Genomic DNA, 19973 nt, shown 5'->3' with positions numbered 1-19973 from the left:
TATGAAGGGCAGGCCTAATTTTATAGAAACTAGGATGTGTGCATGTAAAAAAATCAGTTTGGGTTTTGGTCTTGGCAGGAGAGCATTCCTAAGCGTGTGTGTATGTGCACACAGGCTGTGCTTTATTGTTTGAAGGTCTGTTTTCTAGAAGTTGGGAGCCGTAACTGACAAAGCTTTTCAGTGCTTCTATGTGTCTCTGCTATAGTCACTCCCCTTTTTCTCATGGTGTCTTGGGAGACGTCCAGCGTGCTCCCCATGGCTCTGACGGTGTGGACTGGCCCAGAACAGGGACCAGGGGTCATGTGCCCTGGTTTATCTCACTGAGGACATGGTACTAAACTCCTTACTTTTAGTGGGATAAGATTTGAGACAAATATTAGGATATCGGACTGTAAATTCAATTGCGATTTTTAAGAAATTACGTTTTTTTCCTGCATCTTCAGGAAAGCATTAGGGAAATTAAACGAGAGGATTATGTGCCAGACAGGAATAGTTTTATATGTGGAGTTTAAAGAATTGTATTAACATCTGAGTTGCTCTAACCCTGCAGATTGTTCTCATCTTTGTTTTCATGGCTAGGTTTCGTTCCTTTGACATTTATGTGGAGTCGCAGTGCATGCAGTGACGCTGGGCTCTGCCACCCATGGTTTTCTGTGTCTCAGTCCAGTTGAGCCTATGGGACCTCCCCTTCTTATCACTAGGCTTGAAGCTTTCATTTTTCATATTTTAATAAGATAAGAGGACAGTGCAGTAATGTACCTAGAGTGAGTCCTCTCACAGCTGACCACAGCAGGCGCCGTCCCTGCGGTTCTGGTGTCCTGGTTCGGGGCTGAGGTGGGATTGGAGCTAGAGGGAGTGCTCAGGGCAGTGGTTTCAGTGTGTTCACAAGGTAGTATAACCACCACCACAACTAAATCTAGAACATTCCATCATCCCCCCCACCCACTTTGTGCCCATTAGCACTCACTCCCGCCGCCCCACCCACCATGGCAGCAGCCGAACTCCTGTCCCTGTGGACTTGCCTGTTGCACACATTCCATAAAATGGAACCACACAGGGCTTGCCCTTTTGCGTCCGGCCTCTTTCACTCACATCATGTCTTTGAGGCTTGTCCGTGCCGTAGCCGGTGTCAATGCCCACTTCCTTCCTGTGGCTGAGTAATATTTTGTTGTGTTTCAGGCCACATTGGCTTATTGTGACTAATGCTGCGAACATTGGGTACCTGTTTTTGGGTGGACACAGGCTTTCTCTTCTGTTGGGCATGGACCATTTTTAAGTGTGCAGTGCTGCAGTGATGAGTATGTCACGTGGCTGTGCAGTGGGACTCTAGGACTGTCCCCCTGCAGACCTGAAACTGCACCCACTGAACAGCCTCTCAGCCTCGCTGCAAGCGTAGCTCTGCTTGAGTAGTCTCACGTCTCACTGAGGGCTGCAGATTCCCCCCTGCCTTGTCCACAGTTGGGTTTGGATGGGCCACATGCCCCCCTTGCTGGTGAGTCTGGTTGTCCAGGACTCCCCAGCAGAGATGATAGGGACACAGGGTCAGGGTCTTGAGCCATCAGTGAGGGGACAGGGAAGAGCAAGCCCTGTGGTCAGGATCTCCGAGGAAGGGGCAGCATCTCGAATCTCATAGACTCGAGTACTCCATGCCTGCTGGTGCCTGGAGCATCCAGAATCTGGAAGCTGGTGCTTGGTGCTGTGGGTCCTCCCAGCTTCTAAGCCCACCTGCTGTGGGCAGCTCCTTCATGACCCCCCCAGGGACAGGGCAGGATGCTGGGCTCTGCAGTGCCTGCCCTTTGCCAGGTGGGTTTAATTCTGGGACAACCTGCAGATTGGGTTCCTCCCTGCAGAGCAGGTCCCCATGCAGAATGTGGTGTCCTGTGTGGAGTGGGTCCCAGAGACCCCAGGCCCCACAGTGAGGCAGCAAGTAGGTCTCTGTCACGGCAGCTTCTGCTCGGGGCTCTTTGGGGCTGTGTCTGTGGTCTGACAGTCTTCTTTTTCTTCTGTATTTGCAGCCAGAAAACCTGCAGAAGAACTGGCTCCGAGAGTTTTACCAGGTGAGAGGCGCCATGCCAGCCGCTCCCCCAGAAGAACTGCTTCCGCCATAAGTGTTGAGTCTTCGTGGGAGCCACACTGGTCTGCGCAGCGTGCAGGCTTGGCTGTCCCGGCGCCCACTGGGACGGGTGTCGCATCCTGCCTCACCTAGCCCAGCTCCTCCTCAGAGGCCCCTTTCCGATCCCCTCCCTTTGGCCAGGATTCAGGGGACTGGGCGGGGTCTCCTCATTACTGGAGGGGAGGCTGTGGAAAGCTTGTGGGGACATTAGGGTGCCTTTCAGGGGTCCTGGGGCTTCAACATGATGTGACCACACAGAGGGACTGCCGTGGGGTCGGGACAGAAAGTGTGGGTGACTCTGGGGGAGGTGCTGTCAGGATGGGGCCAGATTCAGCACTGTCTATTGAGCAGATGTTGACTGAGGCCCTGTCTGTGGGGAGCTCTGCTCTGGAGGCTGGGGTGTAGCTATGACGGGGACAGAAGGCTCTGCTCCTAGGGACACAGGTGATTGGCACAACCAAGGACTGCTCGGGTATTTTGGCGTCGATAAGGATGAGCAAGTATGCATACTGGACCCCCAGGTAGGGCGTTTGAGAGGCCACTCTGAGGAGGGCATGCATGAGCTGAGACCTAGTGGGTGGGAGGGGTGTCCAGCCCAGTGGGGGCAGCAGGGTGACTGGCCTGCTTGGAGGTGAGTGTGGCCACAGCCCAGAAGGCTGTCTCATGCAAGGTGCCGGCTGTGGGTTAGGGCCGCCTGAGCACAGCTGGGTGAGACTGGTCCGCTGCTGCTCCAGCTCCTGCAGTAAATGCTGGGCATCGCGGGGCCCATGTGCTGAGATATCCACCTCCCACAGCTGCTCAGGGCCCAGTGGCAGGGTGGTGGAGGCCCTGCTTCTGTTTTGGAGATGACAGTGGGGACCCAGAGGAAGAGGCTCAGGGCAGGCCTTGTCATCTCTCGCTGTCCATCAAGGTGTATCCCCTGGGTGTGTGGAGATGGAGTTCTTCCCTCACCCATCCGATGTATATTGTCTGCCAGGCATCATGTTGGTTGTTGGGGGGATAGAAGGTGGATCCCGGGGGAACAGCTGAGGCCCAGGAGCAGGGGCATCAGGAAGGAATGTCCTTAGGGACGGGGCAGGTAAGAGGCAGCCTGAGGGAGGGTCTCCGGGAATGAGGGGGTGCTGGTTTCCCATCACCTGGGGGGTCCTGGCCCTTCCTTCCCCTTATTCTGCCCTGCCCAGGTGGACAACTGGTGTCAGGGACCCCTGGTCGAAGCTGGGTGGGCAGACTGCACCTGTGACAGCCCCATCAGGAAGCTGTGCTGGGGAGGGCAGACACCCCTCTGGTCAAGCGCTCACCTCTGGATTACACAGACTTCATGTCCCATCTCTGTCCCTGGCCACGGGGTAAGAGTCCCTGGGCGTGGTCAGAGCCCTCCAGTCCAGCTCTCGGCTCCCTGGGTCTGTTAGTTTTGGCAAAAACATCTGCCATGTTGAGCTACAGTATTTGTTCCTTTGTCTGTCTGATTTTCAAAGGTGGGCCTTAGAAAGTTCGAGTGCAGCAGTCTGAGATTGTTAGGGCTCATCCAGGAAGGGTGAGTGGGTACTCACCTGGCTCTAGGCTGGGAGAGGTCCTGGCAGTGATGACCCCAAGGAAATGTGCAGGCAGCCTGTTTGGGTGTGGGGGCCTGTCCTCGGGGAGGGGCCCTGGAGGGTAGTCATGGGAATTGTGGGGAGTCTTGGCCGCCCTACACTGGGACTGTGCCCCATGGAGCCGTCACGATTGGAACTTGCATTCTGTATGTGCTGCCCATTTATTTCTCTCTCCCAGTAGAGGTACAAATTCCACTCTGCCATGGGCTGTGTATGTTTGCCCCCCAAATTCCTCTGGTGAAGCCTGATCCCACAATGGAATGGTATTTGTGGGCCTTTGAAAGGTCATTAGGGTGAGATGAGGTCATGAGGGTGGGGCCCTATGATGGGTTTTGTGCCCTTGTAAGAGGAGGAAGAGACCACAGCTTGGGAGGTGCCAGGTGCTGGGGGGTCAGCAGTGAATGGGCCAGACACTCCCTGCCCTCAGGGGCATCCATGGCACTTCAGAGAGACATTCGGAAGCTCTCCAAGGTGGCCCAGGGGCAGCCTGGGAAGGAAATGATTCACCTAGGGGCTGGGGCTGCAGGTTCTTGGGGTGTTAGGAAGGCTCTTGAGGAGGCTGCCTGGAGACCTGCAGCTCGGGCACGGGCAGCCTTGGTGCCTCTGTCCATCAGTCTAACCTGTTCTTCAGACTGGGGGCCAGGTTGTGGTTAACCTTTCCCCGTGTCTAGGCGGTGAACTTGCCTCTGAGCTCTCGGGGGCAGGCACCTGTCTTGCTCGGAGCTGAATCCTGAACACCTAGGGGTGTGTCTGACACATCGTCTGTGCTTAGCGGTTCCTTGTTGAATAACACTCAGGAAATTACACAAGGCAGGAGGGTATAAATAACCCTCCCCACCCCCAGCCCGCCTCTGGTTTGATGTCCACACCCTCATGTCTAACCGTCCGTGTGGCTGGAGTTTGGCAACCTTCCTTCGCTGGTCAGAGATAAATGTATTTTTACAGCCTGTTCTTTTTCAGGGGCAAACTAGGAAACCTTTCTATGTAAATTAATATACGCTATTTTAATGTCTTCAGAGCATTTTATTACATGAATAGGTTATCATTTAAGTTAAAGTTATTTTACTATTGATGAACCTTAGGTTCAAGTTTATAATAATACTGTAGGTAAATTTTAAAATTGATACAATTTTGGCTTGCATACAAATATAAAATGAGCAAGTATTGAAGATTTTTAATTGAGTTAATATTTATTATTTAGGAGTGGGAGGACCAGTAAGATGTTCTAATTGGCTCAAATATTCTCCCATCCCCTGTGCTGAAATGGATTTGCTGAATAAATGTAAAACTGGATCATAATTATCGCACTCCCTGTCACTCTGCACCCCTGTGGTCCAGGGGTATTTGCGTAACCATTGGTTATTAGAATTCAAAGAATTGTAAAACAGCCAGAGGTAAGTCAAGGTAGAGACACCTAGTAGATGAACTAAACGGGACCCTGACGTTTTTTGCCCATTTAAAATTCACAATTTTTCTGACAATTTTAAAAATACTGTGATGAGCAAACCAGCTTCCATCAACGTGGAGATAACCTACCCCCACCTTAAAGAAATTTAAGCCAGAAAACGTCTGAAACAATGGTTTTCAAACATCAGGCAGGACAAGGCAGCAATGACTGAGAGAGGGTCTGGGGTCAGCTGCTTACAGCCAAGAGAGGATTTCCAAGCCAGTGTCCAGCAAGGTAAAAGTCACAGTTTTATTGTTCACATCCAGTCCATGATTTCCAGGCAGGCAAAGAAGCAGGAAAATACGACCCCAGAGCAGGATTCCGCCAGCAGTGTGGCCGGAGGGCTGTCACCTGTGTGACCTGCCTTCACTACACCCATTCTCTGTTTCACTGATTTCTCTATTTTTGCCTTTCTTCTGATTGCTTTGGGTTTAATTTGCTCTCCTGTATATCTGATTTCTGAAAGTAGAAGACAAAAATGGCCAATTTCAGAAAGTTGACACTGGGCAGCATCAAAAATCCTGCAACATTAAAAAGGTAACAAGGGAAGTATCATGAACAACTTATGTCAATAAATTTGAAAACTAATGTGAAAGGAACAGATTTTTGGAAAAACAAAGTACCAAAGCTTAATCAAGAAGAAATAAATGTCTCGGTAGCCCTCTGTCTATTAAATTGAAATGTGGCCCAACTTTCCTGCAGAAAATTCTTCAGGACCAGATGGTTTTCCTGGCAAATTCTATCAAGCATTTAAGCGAGAAACAACAGTTGTACAGAAACTCTTAGAGAAGATTAAAACACAGTGATACTTAAGTCATCCCGTGGCATGCCACTACCCAACGTCAGAGGCGACAGAGACGCCATGTGATGAAAGCACAAATCACAATCCTCTGTGAAATAAAGGCAAAAATTCATAGAACTTTAACAGATGAAATATATAAAAGTAGATCTGTTGTATGTCAATAAGTATGTGATACACACACAAGCATGTAAACAACAATGTATTAAAAGTTATTGCATCATCACCAAGGAATGCCAGCCTGGCTTAACATTCACAAATTAATCAGTGGAATTCACATGCCAGCAGATTGAGGAAGAAAACACGTATCTCAATAAATGCAGAGAAGGCTTTTGACAGGATTCATAACCATTTCTGATAAAACTCCCAGCATCGAAGACTCGAAGGGAACTTCTCCACCCTGCAAGGAATCTATAGAAACCCCACAGCTGATGGCTCTCTCGGCCGTGGAAGACGGAGTGGGAACAGGGCCCGGGTGCTGGGCTCACCTCCCCCCGTGGGGTGCTGGAGGTCGTTGCTTGTCCACAGGCGGGAAGGAAAGAAGACAGATTGGAAAGGCAGAGGGAAAGCTCTCTCTGTGGGCAGGAGACTGGACTGCTCTTTGGAAAGGCCTGAAGAGTCCATACAGACTTTACTCTGACGGATATCAGTGAATTTACTTAGTTTGCACTCTAGGAGGTCAATTTGAAAACATCTTTTTTTTTTTTATGTTAGCTATGAATAGTTGAATCTTAAGAAATAACATCTATAATATCACCATCCTACTTGCCTATAAACCTGATGAAATACACTAATATCTGTTCACTGAAAACTATGAAACACTGATGAAAGAAATAAGTGGAGATATGAAGAAATGGACAGACACCCTGTGCCTGGGTCGGGAGACTTGTGTCAGCGGGTTAGCTCCACTCACTGACCTGTGATCTGACGAGTTCCAGCTGGAACCTGCAGGGTGGCGGGGGAACACTGCAGGATGCTTCTCGTGTTTATGGGGGCGGCAGCGGAGCAAGAATAAGCTGGACGGTTTTGAAAAAAGCCAGTAAACTTGAAGGATTCACACTTTCTGATTTCAGGACTTGCTGTAAATCGACTGGATTCAAGATAGTGAGCTTTTGACAGGACAGAAATGTGGGTCATGGAGCAGAAGTGGACCCACAGGTACGGCCAAGTCACTGGGGGAGGCAATTCAGTAGAGAAAGGACAGTCTTTTCAACCATCGGTGCTGGGACAATTAGACATCCATATGCAAAAAAATTTTTTTCTATGCTTTGCACAGTACACAATCATTAAAATGTTGACCTAAATGTTAAAATTATGAAAGTTCTAGGAGAAAACGCAGGACAGAAACCTTTGTGGCCTTACGTTAGGCAAAATATTGATGATAAATTAGAACTTATAATTAGGAACTTCTGCTCAAATGAAGACAGCCTGGCCAGTGTTGCTCAGTGGTTGAGCATCAACCCATGCACCAAGAGGTCGCCGGTTCGATTCCCAGTCAGGGCACATGCCCTGATTGTAGGCTTGATCCTGGCAGGGGGGGCGTGCAAGAGACAGCTGATCGATGTTGATGTTTCTCTCTCATTATTGATGTTTCTCTTCCCCTTCCTCTCTCTCTAAAAATCAATTTAAAAAGCATTTTTTTAAAAAGCATGAAAAGATATGTCACAAATGGGGGTAGAAATGTGTGCAAATCACATGCTACAAAGGACTGGAATATAGAAAGAACTCTGAAAAGCCAATGACAGCCCGGCCGGGCGTGGCTCAGCGGTTGAGTGTCCACCTAGGATCCAGGCGATCAGGGTTCAATTCCCGGTCAGGGCACATGCCCGGGTTGCGGGCTCGATCAATGATTCTCTCATTATTGATGTTTCTGTCTCTCTGTCTCCCTCTCCTTTCCTCTCTCTGAAATCAATAAAGATATATTTAAACAACAACAAAAAAAGCCAATGACAAAGCAAAGACCCAGTTTGAAAATGAGTAAAAGATTTGAACGACTCTCACCAAAGAAGATGCGCATTACTAAATAAGCACATGAAAAGATGCTCAACATCACTAGTCTTTGGAGAGATGTGAGGAAAACCACAGTGATATAGTACATATCTGTTATTAGAGTGGCTAAAATTAGCAAAACAAAATAGGAAAACCCTGAGGATATGTGGGAGAGGAACCCTCATACCCTGCCAGTGAGAATGCAAAATGGTGCCTCATTTCTGAAGTTCTGTGTACCCACCAGTGACCCTGAATCCCAACCCATGTGTTTACCCAGTTGACATGCAGATGTCTGTTTACACAGGGACCTGAAACAAATGTTTACAGCAGATTTATTTGTGAGCTCCTGTGAAAGAAGCCAGACTCAGGCCTGCATGCCCTGAGTCCATTTATCCAGCATGAGGGACTGCCACACTGCAGGGACAGGAGGGATGTGGTGCTGCAGGAGTGTGGGGTGTGGGGAGGAGATGAGAAGCAGGGTGCCAGGCGTTTGTTGCATGAAGTCACTGCTCTGTATTCTGGTGAGGCTCCCAGTCTTCCATGCAGCTCTTTCACATTCTGTCCCGGGCTGTGGCACATGGGGCTCAGGGCCCTGCTCCTTCCCAGCTCCCGCACTGCCATAGGGAGTCCCATCTCCAGGTGCTCCTTCTCACGTTTTTATTTTAAGCCTGGGCCTCTCCATTCTTTCCAGCCTCACCTGGACAGCTCCTGGGCTTTTCAGACTGAGCATCTCTGCCCTCTGCCCCCACAGTGCAGCCGGCCGCCAGCCCATCTGGATCCCACTGGACCCTCTCTCTGCCTCTCACCTCCCATCCACCTGTCGGTGCCTCTGTCCTCCCCTGGCTGGTGCAGTGGCTTCCTCCAGCCCCCTGCCTCCTTTCTGCCTCTTCTCCACCTGGCAGCCCCAACAGGACCAGGTCCCCGTGGGCCTTCAAGGTCCTGTGTGAACTCATAGCCTTGCACCCCATGGTCTGGACTTTTAATGATTTGGGGAAATAGCCTACAATGTAACATTCATTGTCATATTGAAGACAGTTGTGTTAAGCTCATGCGAATAGAAATACTTGGCTGCAGGATTCTAGGTGATGTGTGCGCTTGTTTTCCCTCCTGTCCCTCCCATCGTGGTTCCTCCTGCTGTGCAGGGAGGCCACTGCCAACTGCACCTGGTCTTCCTGCCCCATCAGAGCAGCTGTGGTATGGTCATGCTCAGCACCCCATTTTACAGATGAGAACATTGAGGTTTGAAGAGGTTATGAGAGGCACCCAGGTAACACAGGAAGAAGGCAGCAAAGATGGTGAGATGGCCCCTTCAGTGACAGAAGGCAGGCTGTCTACTGCACGTGAGTGGAAAGAGCAGATCTGGACACCTGAGCAGAGGAGGACCTCAGCTGGACTAGTAGGCAGTGTGGGACCCCAGGATCCGAGAGGAGCGGAGAGCTTGGGGTCATGGCTCCAGGGTGGCTGGGTTACAGAGCGCAGTGACAGTTCCTTTAGGAGTTCTCTTCAGCGGGGAGGGGAGAGATGGGGGACGGGGGGACAGGGGATGAGGGGGATGGGGGTGGGGTGATGAGAAGACAGTGTCTGACAGTGCCTGGGTGGGTACAGCTGAGGCCAGGGCAGGCCTTTTGGAATGGGGGGACTAGGGCTGGTGGGAGGAGTCTTGGTAAGGAAGAGACGGTCACTGGGGCCTGGGACTGTGGGGATGCCACTGTGATGGAGGCAGAGAGAGGGCAGGTTTATCTGGCCCCTGAGTGATCACAGGCCCCTGTGAACTTGAAATGGCCCAGTAGACACGGCTAGATGGAAGTCTGCTTGGTGGACTGGCTTCAGGGAGGTGGTTCACAGAGGTGGTTCTGTGGCGTCTTGTGCTGTGACCTTGAGGCTGTGGTTACCACTGGCCCCTGCGGTCAGTATAAGGCTAGGTGAGCTCCTGAGACATGGCAGGATGCCCATGTGCTGCTGCTGCTACCTCAGAAGGGAAAGTGCTTTCCAGTTAAGATCCATTAGTTCACATAGAGCTTTGATGTCCCAGAGCCACAGGTTTGGTGAAGTGTCTATGCGCTCCACATTCCTGCCTCTGTAAAGACAGCCTCTTGTCCAGCTGTCCAGATCAGGGTGGCTGTCCTGCCCGTGGGCCTGGTGCTTGGCCTTTGCCCTCCAGCCCAGTCAGTGTGCACCCAGAAAAACCCAGCCCTACTCTGGAGTGGACGCTGGGCCCCACATCTTGAGCACGTGGGCAGGGAGACGCCTCACTGATGGGTGTCCACATGGCCTACTGGGGAGGTCACAGAAATGTTCAGTGTCCATGTGCACATAGCGAGGAGGCGTTCCACTGGCTGCTGCTATCTCAGTTGTTGGCCATGCAGGTGTAGACTCCAGGAGGACATCCGATCAGGGCCACACAGAATTGCACCCACACAGCACAGCCCTGGAAAGAGGGGCGGGCAGCCTGGGAGTCCTAGAGCCCCCACTGCCCCAGGTCGAGGGTGGGCAGATGATCTCAAGAGCAGGGTGTTTGCAGAGCACAGCGGGTAAATGGCAGTCATCTCTTCCTCTCAAGAAATTCCTTGTCCCTCTTCTGCTCCTTATCTTGGGTTTCAGGCTCCCACGGGGCTGTTTGGAGGATGTAACTCCTTTTTAGGTCACTCAGATACTCCTCTTTGGAGGGAGCCTAACAAGGCCTGGCTGTTTCTATTTTTAACGCTGACTCCTGGCCAGCGAGGGGCCGGTGGACTGGCTGCTGTGTGCTTCCTGGGAACCCAGAGCTGCCCTTGCTCGGCCACCTGCACAGCGTCAGGAACGGGGAAGCTGCTTTTTGTTTGGCTGGTTGCTGTGTGTGTGTTTTTAACTCCCTACACTCTTTCCTGCCAAAATTTGTAATTCACTCTTTTCCAAAATATTTTTCTTTAACCTTCCTATGAAAGAACCCATGTATTTTTATCAGTTGATTATTTTCCCCCTAAGTTAGAAGCAGCTCCTTTTTTTGTAGAATTTTGGTCACGAAAATGTGCAGCTTTGGGCAGTGATTTGCCTGTGGTCCCAGGTGAAGACACACACTGTCAGGCAGGATGTCAACTGCAGAGCTGGGATGGGCGGAGGTGGCCTGCCTGGGGCCCGAGTTGAATTCTTGCTTTACTGAGATGCATTTCCCAGCTGAGGCAGGATTCCTGTCCGTCACTGTCCTTAAGATGTCCATGCCATCGAGCCTACAGGGATCTTGTGCAGGACCATCCAGGTTCCAGAGCCCCTTCCCAGCAGCTCTGTCCCAGCGATACCACAGCCCATCTCTCAGCAGGCAGGGTGGCGTGGACTCATACCACCAGTTGGGCTTTTTCTGTGTCCAGCCTGTGCCCAGTGACTGCAGGCTTGTCAGGAAGTGGATGTTCAGAGAGCCCTGGCCACCAGGCATGGGGTCCTGCCAGGAAGTGCCAGAGTAGGAATCCAAGCGTGCTTCCTGGAACGCCCTGCCCTGCAGAGTGACCTGGGCTGGCTCACGGGAGCTGGCGGATGTCAGGAACTAGGAGCCAGGTGTTCAATACAGCAGCATTAAAAACCTTATTCTACACACCTACAGCTGAGTAAATCATATTAAAACCAAAGGTAACGAGTGCCCGGCACTCATCACTTCCTAATGATTTTACTATGTTTTTCTGTTGGGATCCTGGCTATTTATGTCGTCTTAGCAGGGAGCTATAATGGTGTGTGGCTGAGCATCGCCCCCAACTCTGTGTTCAGTGACGTCACGCTAGACATGGGCCTCGTGGGGGTGTTTGCACAGTGGAAACGGGTTTTGCCCCAGTGAACTGGCCATCAGACACTTACCAGCATACCATGCCTGTAAAGCAGGTTGAGCGGGTGCCGTCTCGCTAACCATTGAGGACACATATGTCCCCAGGGCAGTCATTCCTGGGATGTTCAGAAACCAGCCTAGGCTTCCTTTTTCAAGTAGGCTATTGCAACACAAGTCCCACCTGTTACTGGGGGACAGTCGGTAAGGGTGCCAATGGAGGGCATGTCTAGGATTGACAGCCCTGGGAGCCCTACTCCTGCTCCCCTCTACCTTACTTCCCGAGCCAGCGAGATTTATAGCATCATCAGGGAGGCTTAAATTTTCCCCATGAAGTACCCCACAGCTTCGCTCACTTGCAAAGACAGTATTTTTTACTGTTAGCAAAAATTTCCCATGGCATGACATGAAAATGATATTTTAATGAGTGATTTTTAATTTCTCGTCTTGTGTGATAGTTAAATCTCTTTGAAATGAAGTCTCTAAGTTGTGTGTCTCAGGCTGCCTTTGAGTGATGTGGTTACAGATGCCCAAGTGCTAGGGTTCTTACCATCTGATCAGGGCACCTGCCCTCCCAAGAGCTGGCAGGCAGAGTGGCTTTCCAACTGCTTCCAGACAGAGGGGGGCATTACGAAGAGACATTAAGTATCTCTTTCCTGCTTTCCTTCCATTAAGGAGCCAGGGAAGATAAAAGATTAATAGAAAATCACATTTCCCATCACAGGGAAGCGTCCAGCAGCATCCCGGCCCAGCTTGAGTTCTGATGGGCCCAACAGTGCTCCCCCAAATGGTGGGATGGTGAGGGATCTTTTGGGATTCTGGTTCAACAATGAGTATGTTCAGCAAACTTTTTATTATTACCGATTTCAAACAGAGAATTTAGTACAGTGAACCCCGTACCCATTACCCCATTCAACATTTTCCAACTCACAGCCAGTTGTTTCATTTGTGCCTCCACCCACGCCTCCCACCCCGTAACTACTGAAAGCAGCAATGGGCCAGCATCATTTACTACTCAGAACTCCAGTATGTCTTTCTAAAATAATTTTAAAAGCAACCCTCACAGTGTCATCATTACACCTAAGAAGAGGAACAGTCGCATCATATCATTAAATATCCAGTCAGCATTCATATCTTCCCAGTTGTCTCATAGTTATTTGTAGTTTGTATATTGAAATGAATCAGTATTTTGGTAGAAATTAACTTTTTCACCATTTATAGAGTATAAACTGAAGTACAGTAGACTTCACATATATAAAGTGTGCAGTTTGCTGAGTTCTGTGGTGCGTCTGCACCTGGGAAGCCGTCATGTCCATCGCCCTCACAGGTTTCTAGTGCCCGTCACTGCCTCCCTCCAGTTTCGTGCAGGGCAGCCACTGGCTTGCTTTCTGTCACACTGTCTGTCAGTTTGCATTGTCTAGAGTCCCATGTAAGTGGAGTCAGACAGCACACTCTTCCTGGTCTGGTCACCTCTCAGCTTGATTTTGGTTCCGTGTGGTCAGAAAACAGAGCCCTTGTGGTTCCCATCTTTCAAAGTCCTTTGGGGCTTGTTGATGACCCAGCGTAGGCCCTTTCTTGAAGAGAGGCCTTGGAAGAGCGTGTGCTCTATAGTTGTCTGGGCTTTAGATCAAGGTGTTAACTGTGTCGTTCTGTCTTGGCGGACTGTGTGTGTGTACACGTACACTGTGTTTCTGTACGTGTGTGCGTGTGTTTCTGTTTTCAGCCACACGCACATGTACAGTTGTGTCGTCTTCCTGATGAGCTGTCACGGTCATTATGAAATGTTCTTTTTGTCTTGGAGCCCTTCATCTCACTAACACGGTCACACCAGCCTTCCTCAGCCTCACGTGCGTGCTGCCTCTTCTTATCACTTTCCATCTGCCGTGTTTTCTGCTGAGGTCTGTCTGATAGGCAGCAGATGCTTCGGTCCTGTGTTCTACTTGCTGTCACTCCCTGCCTGTCACTGGAGTGTGTAGCCAGCATTGTCTGGTCTGGCAGAGCTTTCTTTGAAGGTGGGAATGTTGAGTTTCTGTGCTGTCCAGCACCGTAACCTCTGGCCACATGTGGCTGTTGACAACTTGAAATGTGACTAGTGCTGAATTTTAAACATCTTTAATTTTAGTTAATTTAAGTAGCCAAATAGGACCCGAGGCTGCCTTACTGCACAGTACAGCCCAGACCACTGACACTGGAACCTGGGTCTACCATGTCATTGCTGCTGTCCTTTCATACCCTCTGCCTTTTGTTCCTTTGTTTCCCCATTCCTGTTTCCTTGTGGATTATTTCATTTTTTTTGCATTTCATTTTAATTTTTCTTTTGGCTTTAAAAATATTTTAAGTGGTTGCTCTAGATTTGTGATCTATGGGTCTAAACGTTTTACCATCTACTTTCAGTTGACATTATACCGCTTTGTGTACAATGTAGAAATCTTGAAATCAAATAGGTTTCTATATGGCAAGTGTACGATGTCTGTGTACATTGAACACTCCAGTAGGCAGTATCAGGGATCAGCAAACTACCCCCACCCCAAGCAAAACCTGCCTGCTGCAGGTTTGGAATGAAGTTTTGTTGGTGCATGGCCACTCCCACTCCTATAGCATCCTCTGTGACTGCTCACGTCCATGCTGGCAGGATGGAGCTGTTGCCGCAAAGATGTCATGGCTGCAAATCCTAAAATACTGGTCTGGCTCATGGAAAATGTTTGCCCAGCCTTGTTCTCACAGATTACTCATAAAGGGCTGATGGAGGTGGCATTTCCTAGGTTTTTGTGTGTCGATATTTTTCTATGGCTTTGATATTTGAAGGACACTTGGTGGAATAGGTAATCCTTGGCTTATGCTTTATTTCATTGAGGTTTTCATGAAAAGTTCTCCCATTGATACCTTGATTTATATGTCGGTTTTGACAAGTCTAGTGCCATTCTATTTTTTATTTTATTTTAATGTTCACTGATCGCTGTCCCTTTGGCCTTGAGGATTGTATCCTTGCCTTTGAAACCTCCCGGTCTGACTGGGATTGGGCTTCGAGTCGATCGTTCTGGGTTAATTTCCTCAGGTGTCCAGTGAGCCCTTTCACTGAGTAAGTTCAGTTTTTTCTATTTGGGAAGTTTTCTTGGATTATAGTTTTAAATACTAGTTCTGGTCCCTTTTTGGTTTAGCTCTAGAGACTGTGCTTACCTTCCATTTTGGTGTCTTTTTCTCCCATTTTCGTTGCCTTCTTACTCGCTTCCTCGGTTTTGCTGGCTTCAGGGCCCGTTGTGAATTTCCCTCTGGCCCATTCCCCTTGTGCACGTAGTTTTTTCTTTTTCTAATTTTGCCTTTTTCTTTCACTTTTTTCCCTTGGGCTGATCAGCACTCTCCCCCCCCCCCCCCGTTTCTCTTTTAGTTTTGTGTTTCTGATTTTAGTTTTTCATATTCTCAGACACTTGTTTGAGTGCATTTAATTCCGTTTGCAACGTAGGCTTGTAATTCCGTTCTGCTTTGTGATTCTTTCTCTGGGTATTGCCTTTTCCTTGGTTTATAAGTGTGAATTTTTTCTTACTTTTTGCAGCAGCTTTGTAGGGATTTGTTGAGCTTCCCTCCAGTTCATCTTAATGGCACTAGGGTGTTGTACGGGATTCCTGGTTTAACAGCACCCTCTTCTGTCCGTCCAGACACATCCAGGTAGCTAGGGGCCCGAGAGTACGTCTGTCTTGGCGGTGACAGGGTGATTTGACGGTCCTCCTCTGTCTTGTAGGTACATTTCCCCCTTTCTGTCTTTGCTCCTCTGTCCCCAGTTGCCCACAGCTGCCTCTCCCCTGTCCAGTCTTGTTTCTTCCCCAGAGCACTGTAGCGCACAGCGCCCACACCCTGCAGTGTCTTCCTTGTGTACGTGCTGATGAGCCCGGGGCTTGCCCATGTTTTCAGACCCCAGGCTTTCTGGCCACCCCTCCAAGTCAGCCTCAGGGCCTCCCCATCATCTCCCAGGTGCTGGTGTTGCAAGTCTGTGATGCCTCATAATGTGCTCTTACTACCGTTGAAATGCCTGCAGGGTCTTTGTGATCTCGTTAGTGGCCAGGGTGTTTCTCTTCTTGGTCCAGCCAGGTGTGACCAGTCATGGTCCCATCACAGAACCGCCTCTGGCCTGCTGGCCCTGCCCTGTGGACGTTTCCAGCCCGCCACTCTCGCTCTTCATGTTTCCTTCTTTTCCTTCTCTGGGTTTATTTGCTGCTGTCTGTCTGGCGGCAGCTCTGGGCAGGAATGGCAGGCCAGCTCTGCTGCAGGCTCTGGAGAGAGTGAGACTTCCCTGCTGGGTGTGGCACATGGGTGCGGCACCTCGCCTCCCTTTGCCCGCCTGGTGTCCCTGAGGCAGGTTCTTGCTGTGAGATCCCAGGGTGCTGACCCTGCTCCCCACATAGGAAGGTGCTGGCCCAGTAACACCCATGCTCTCCTGATGCTCAGCAGCCAGACACCATGCCCAAGGCTCCCGAAGCACCCCCAGCCCTCGGCCATGAGTCCAGGCCACTCACATCCATGGTGCCTCCGCCAGGCTCCTGGGCTCCCTCTCCCAGTTCCCGGGCTTCTTCCTCTCTCCTAACCATCCTCAGTGCCCTTCCTCAGGCCATCCTTCTGGGTTTCTGCTTCCTCTGTCCTTGGCTGTCCCTTCAGTGGTGTGGGGCCTTCTCAGCATGGTCTGGCCCTGGGTCCCTGTATCTGGGAGCCTGAGCTCCGAGGACTGGTGTTCAGGACAGGGCCATAGTCCATTCCGTGCCTGTGTTCAGTGGGACATGGAAACCTCCTGAGGGAACTTCGTCCATGCCCAGCCTTAGAAGAAACGTGAAGGGCAGTAACCTGCTTCCAGTAGGCATCACGTACCAGCTTCCTCATGCAGCGTAAATACATTTTCTGGTCTGAATTTTCACCCTTTTTAAAGAACATACCTGTGTGGTGGATCATGTTTCTGTGTCACCACTGAGAACAAGGCAAGGTCTAATCATGCTCTGGGTGCTGGACAAGCCATATGGTCTGCCCCTGAGAGGGGTGGCTGCTGCCCTGGGAGCTCCTGACTACACTGCAGGTCACTTGTCCTGCTGCTCCTGACACCCCATTTGACGCTGCCCTCATGAGCACACACACAGCCTGGCGCCGCGTCCTCTGTCCCTGAGGCGGCTCTCCGGCCTGGCCTGGCTGAGTCCTGGGCAGTCACTTTTCATCAGGGACAGCATAGCCCTTGTTCCCAGGCAGCTTGTCTCCTCCCAGTGCTGGCATCCAGGCATTAGATGTGTGTCACCTTGTGCAGGGGGTCTGCCTCTGGATGGTGGCTGGGGAGGGGAAGGTAATTTTGGGGGTTTTGGTAAGTTCTTCAGAGTCAGGCTGTGCTATTCTGTGTCAGGAGGCACCCTGGAGGTTAGGGCTAGCAAGTGCCTTGTCCCCTCTGTGAGCATATACTGGTCAACACCTACTCAGGTGACCTGTGGGTCACCCACCTGCCGAACTAGCCCTTGTGGGGAGTCACCCTGAGATGCACAGCATATCCACTCAGGTTGCCCCAACTGCCCAGTGTGGGTGGCTGCAGGGGGTCAGACGTGGGTTCATGCCATGACCCAGCGGTTGTCAGAACCCCCATTGCAGACATGGGGCCTTTTGTCCCGCCATCCCCCTTCCTCACAGATGCATCGGTACCTGTGCAGCCCTGTGCCACCCCTGACAATGTTACAGAACAGGGAGAGTCCATCCACCTGGCACTGGCAGAACTGAACAGTAGACACTGAGGACTACAGAGGAGAAAGACTGGCCACTTTCTTATGAATTGCGCCATCCAGGAGAATGAGAAGCCAGTGCTCAAAGCCCAAAGTGTCTGGGCATGTAGGTTACAGATGATACAGAGCAAAGTCACAGGACACAGGGGTCAGGGGTTGGGGTCATGCTGGGAGCTGATTGGTCGGAGGTGAGGTAAGGGTGATGAATCATCTCTTCAGGTCTTGAGGACAGCTCTGAGGTCTGCCCCAGTGACCCTCTGTCTGGTCTCATAGGAAAGTAGCCAGGGGGTGGTTCCACCTTAGGGCTCAGGAGCTGACACATAACTTAGGTCAAGATGTTACCTTTAGTTTTCAGAGGTTCGACTCTGTGACCATTAGTCAGGTCTGGGCTTCTGTCTTCTGCTGCCTCGGGGGTTGCTGATGATCTGGGGCAAAGACTAGGTCTCCGAGGGGTATGTATATATAGAGAGATGATTTCCAGAGCTAGGATTTAAAACTAAATTTAATGAAAGCCATAGGGACTCTCAGTTTCAACCACCCTGTCCTGTGCTTCCTCCCCAGGTCGTCCACACGCACAAGCCACACTTCATGGCCCTGCACTGCCAGGAGTTTGGGGGAAAGAACTATGAAGCCTCCATGTCGCACGTCGACAAGTTTGTCAAGTAAGTCTGGGGCCTGTGCCATGGCCCCTGCTTCCTTCCAGGGCAGGGTGTTGGGGGTGCTTTCTATGGAAATGTAGGTGCAGCCTCACCATGGTGAAGCCTTATGGGTGAGCCAGTTTTCCGAAGAGAAAATGTGTGGCCCAAGTGCGTGACAGCATGCCTCCTAGGAGAGGGGGACTGCAGGGTGACAGCGAGCCTCCTGAGGGAAACTCAGGATGACTGTGTGCCTCCTGGGAGGGGGTACCATAGGGTGACAGTGATGCCTTCGGCTCAGAGACTTTAGACCACGAAGAGGGTCCCATCTGTCCGTGCTGGAGGTCACACCTTGTGTGGTCTGATGGCTGCCAGCCTGCTGCTGCTAAGGAAGGATGGACAGATGGACAGACAGGACTGGTTTTCATCTAGCAGCTCACAGCTGTATTTGTCACAGCAAGACGGACAGAGCCCGTCTTCTGTGGCAGGTGGAACTCCGTTGTTTGGGAGGAAGGAGCCAGAGGCTGCTATGCACTTGCACACGCATGCTATGTGGCTCCATAGAGGCCCACCACCCACACGTCTGCTTCCAGCTTCACGCAGAGCCCTGGGGCCCCTGCTTCCTCACAGGCGCTGTCTGTGAGTTCCCATGCCAAAAAGCAGTGTACCCATCCAGCTGCTGGTGCTGGCAGCTGCCGGAGCACCTTTCCTTTCTTCTCTTCTGCCTCTGGCCCGAGAGCCCTCCCTGCGTTCAGGCACCACTGTGTCCACCCTCCGTGTACCCTATAATGTGGCATTCTCTATTTTTAACCCCCCCATCCTCAGACTCTGGGCATGGTGACTGCTTCCCCCAGAAGAGTATGCAGAAGTGATGCTGCCTGACCTCTGAGGCTGGTCACCATGCTGGGGGGAGCTGGGTCAGGTGCGGGGCTGTGGGGGGTCCAGATCCGTGGGACAGAGTCTCTGTACCCTATCAGTCTGGTGTCTAGCCTAGGATGGTTCTAGCCACTGCCACTGGCCTCAGACCTCCTAGTGAGGTCCTTGTCATTTGGATTAACAGAAGACATCCATGTTTTCAGTTGTTAAATTGTGGGGAAATTTGTTAAAAGGCAAATTTTTAAAAAGCCAAATTTTTCCAAAATAATCTACCATTTTAGGGAGTTCCATTCAAAATGTTTTCTTAACATTGAGAAACTCATGCTGAAGTTTATGTGGACAAGCAGAGGGTCAAGATTGGCTGCAGTAATTGTGACTATCTGGGTGTGCTCCACTCACACTGAGGCTTCCTGGGAGTCAGTGAGACGGGGCGGCCCAGACCCCGATGGGTGCGGGCCCACCCACTTTCCCCGGGCTGGTGCGGGAGCCCATCACCGTGTCCCCTGATGGAAAACATGAAATTGTATCCCATTTCACATCACAGTTCTCTCTTCGCTTGCAAGGGTGAGGCTCAGGAAATGTGAGATTAAAATGCAGAAAATCTTCATAGTGTTGTGATAGGGAGAGAGTTCTTTAAAAAGGTGCAAAAAGTACAGCCTAGAGAAAAAAAGATTGATACATTTCACCATGTTTAAATTTAAAATTTTATCAAAAGGCACTCTAAACGGAGTAAAGTTTTAGCCACATTTGGGGAAAGATATCTACAACATACTTTACTGACAAAAATTAGTATTAAGTATATAAAGAACTGTGTGTCAATAAGAAAAAACTGCCCATTGGGAAAATGGGGCATTTCACAGTGGAAAGTGCAGGTGAGCATCAGGTATGGGCAGGTCCATGAGCTCCCGTGACCAATCACAGCGGCACCTTTTGTCCCTGCCATCCTGTGCTGTGGGCAGAGAGGTTTTTATACAGAACACACATTGCTTTGATTTTG

General features: G+C 50.6%; 1 protein-coding gene across 1 annotated transcript in view; it reads left to right on the top strand.

Annotated features, from left to right (window-relative positions):
* Positions 1-19973, top strand: part of INPP5A (inositol polyphosphate-5-phosphatase A) — a 134192-nt gene that overhangs the window by 30741 nt on the left and 83478 nt on the right. The window contains exons 2-3 of the mRNA XM_081158094.1: positions 2016-2057; positions 18027-18127. Of these exons, the coding sequence (XP_081014220.1) occupies positions 2016-2057; positions 18027-18127 (143 nt within the window). The remainder of the gene's footprint in view (positions 1-2015; positions 2058-18026; positions 18128-19973) is intronic.

This window comes from Miniopterus schreibersii, assembly GCF_964146895.1.
Source record: "Miniopterus schreibersii genome assembly, chromosome: 14".
NCBI lineage: Eukaryota > Metazoa > Chordata > Mammalia > Chiroptera > Miniopteridae > Miniopterus > Miniopterus schreibersii.
The sequence above is the reverse complement of the archived record's forward strand: the minus strand, read 5'-3'. Positions and strand labels throughout refer to the sequence as shown.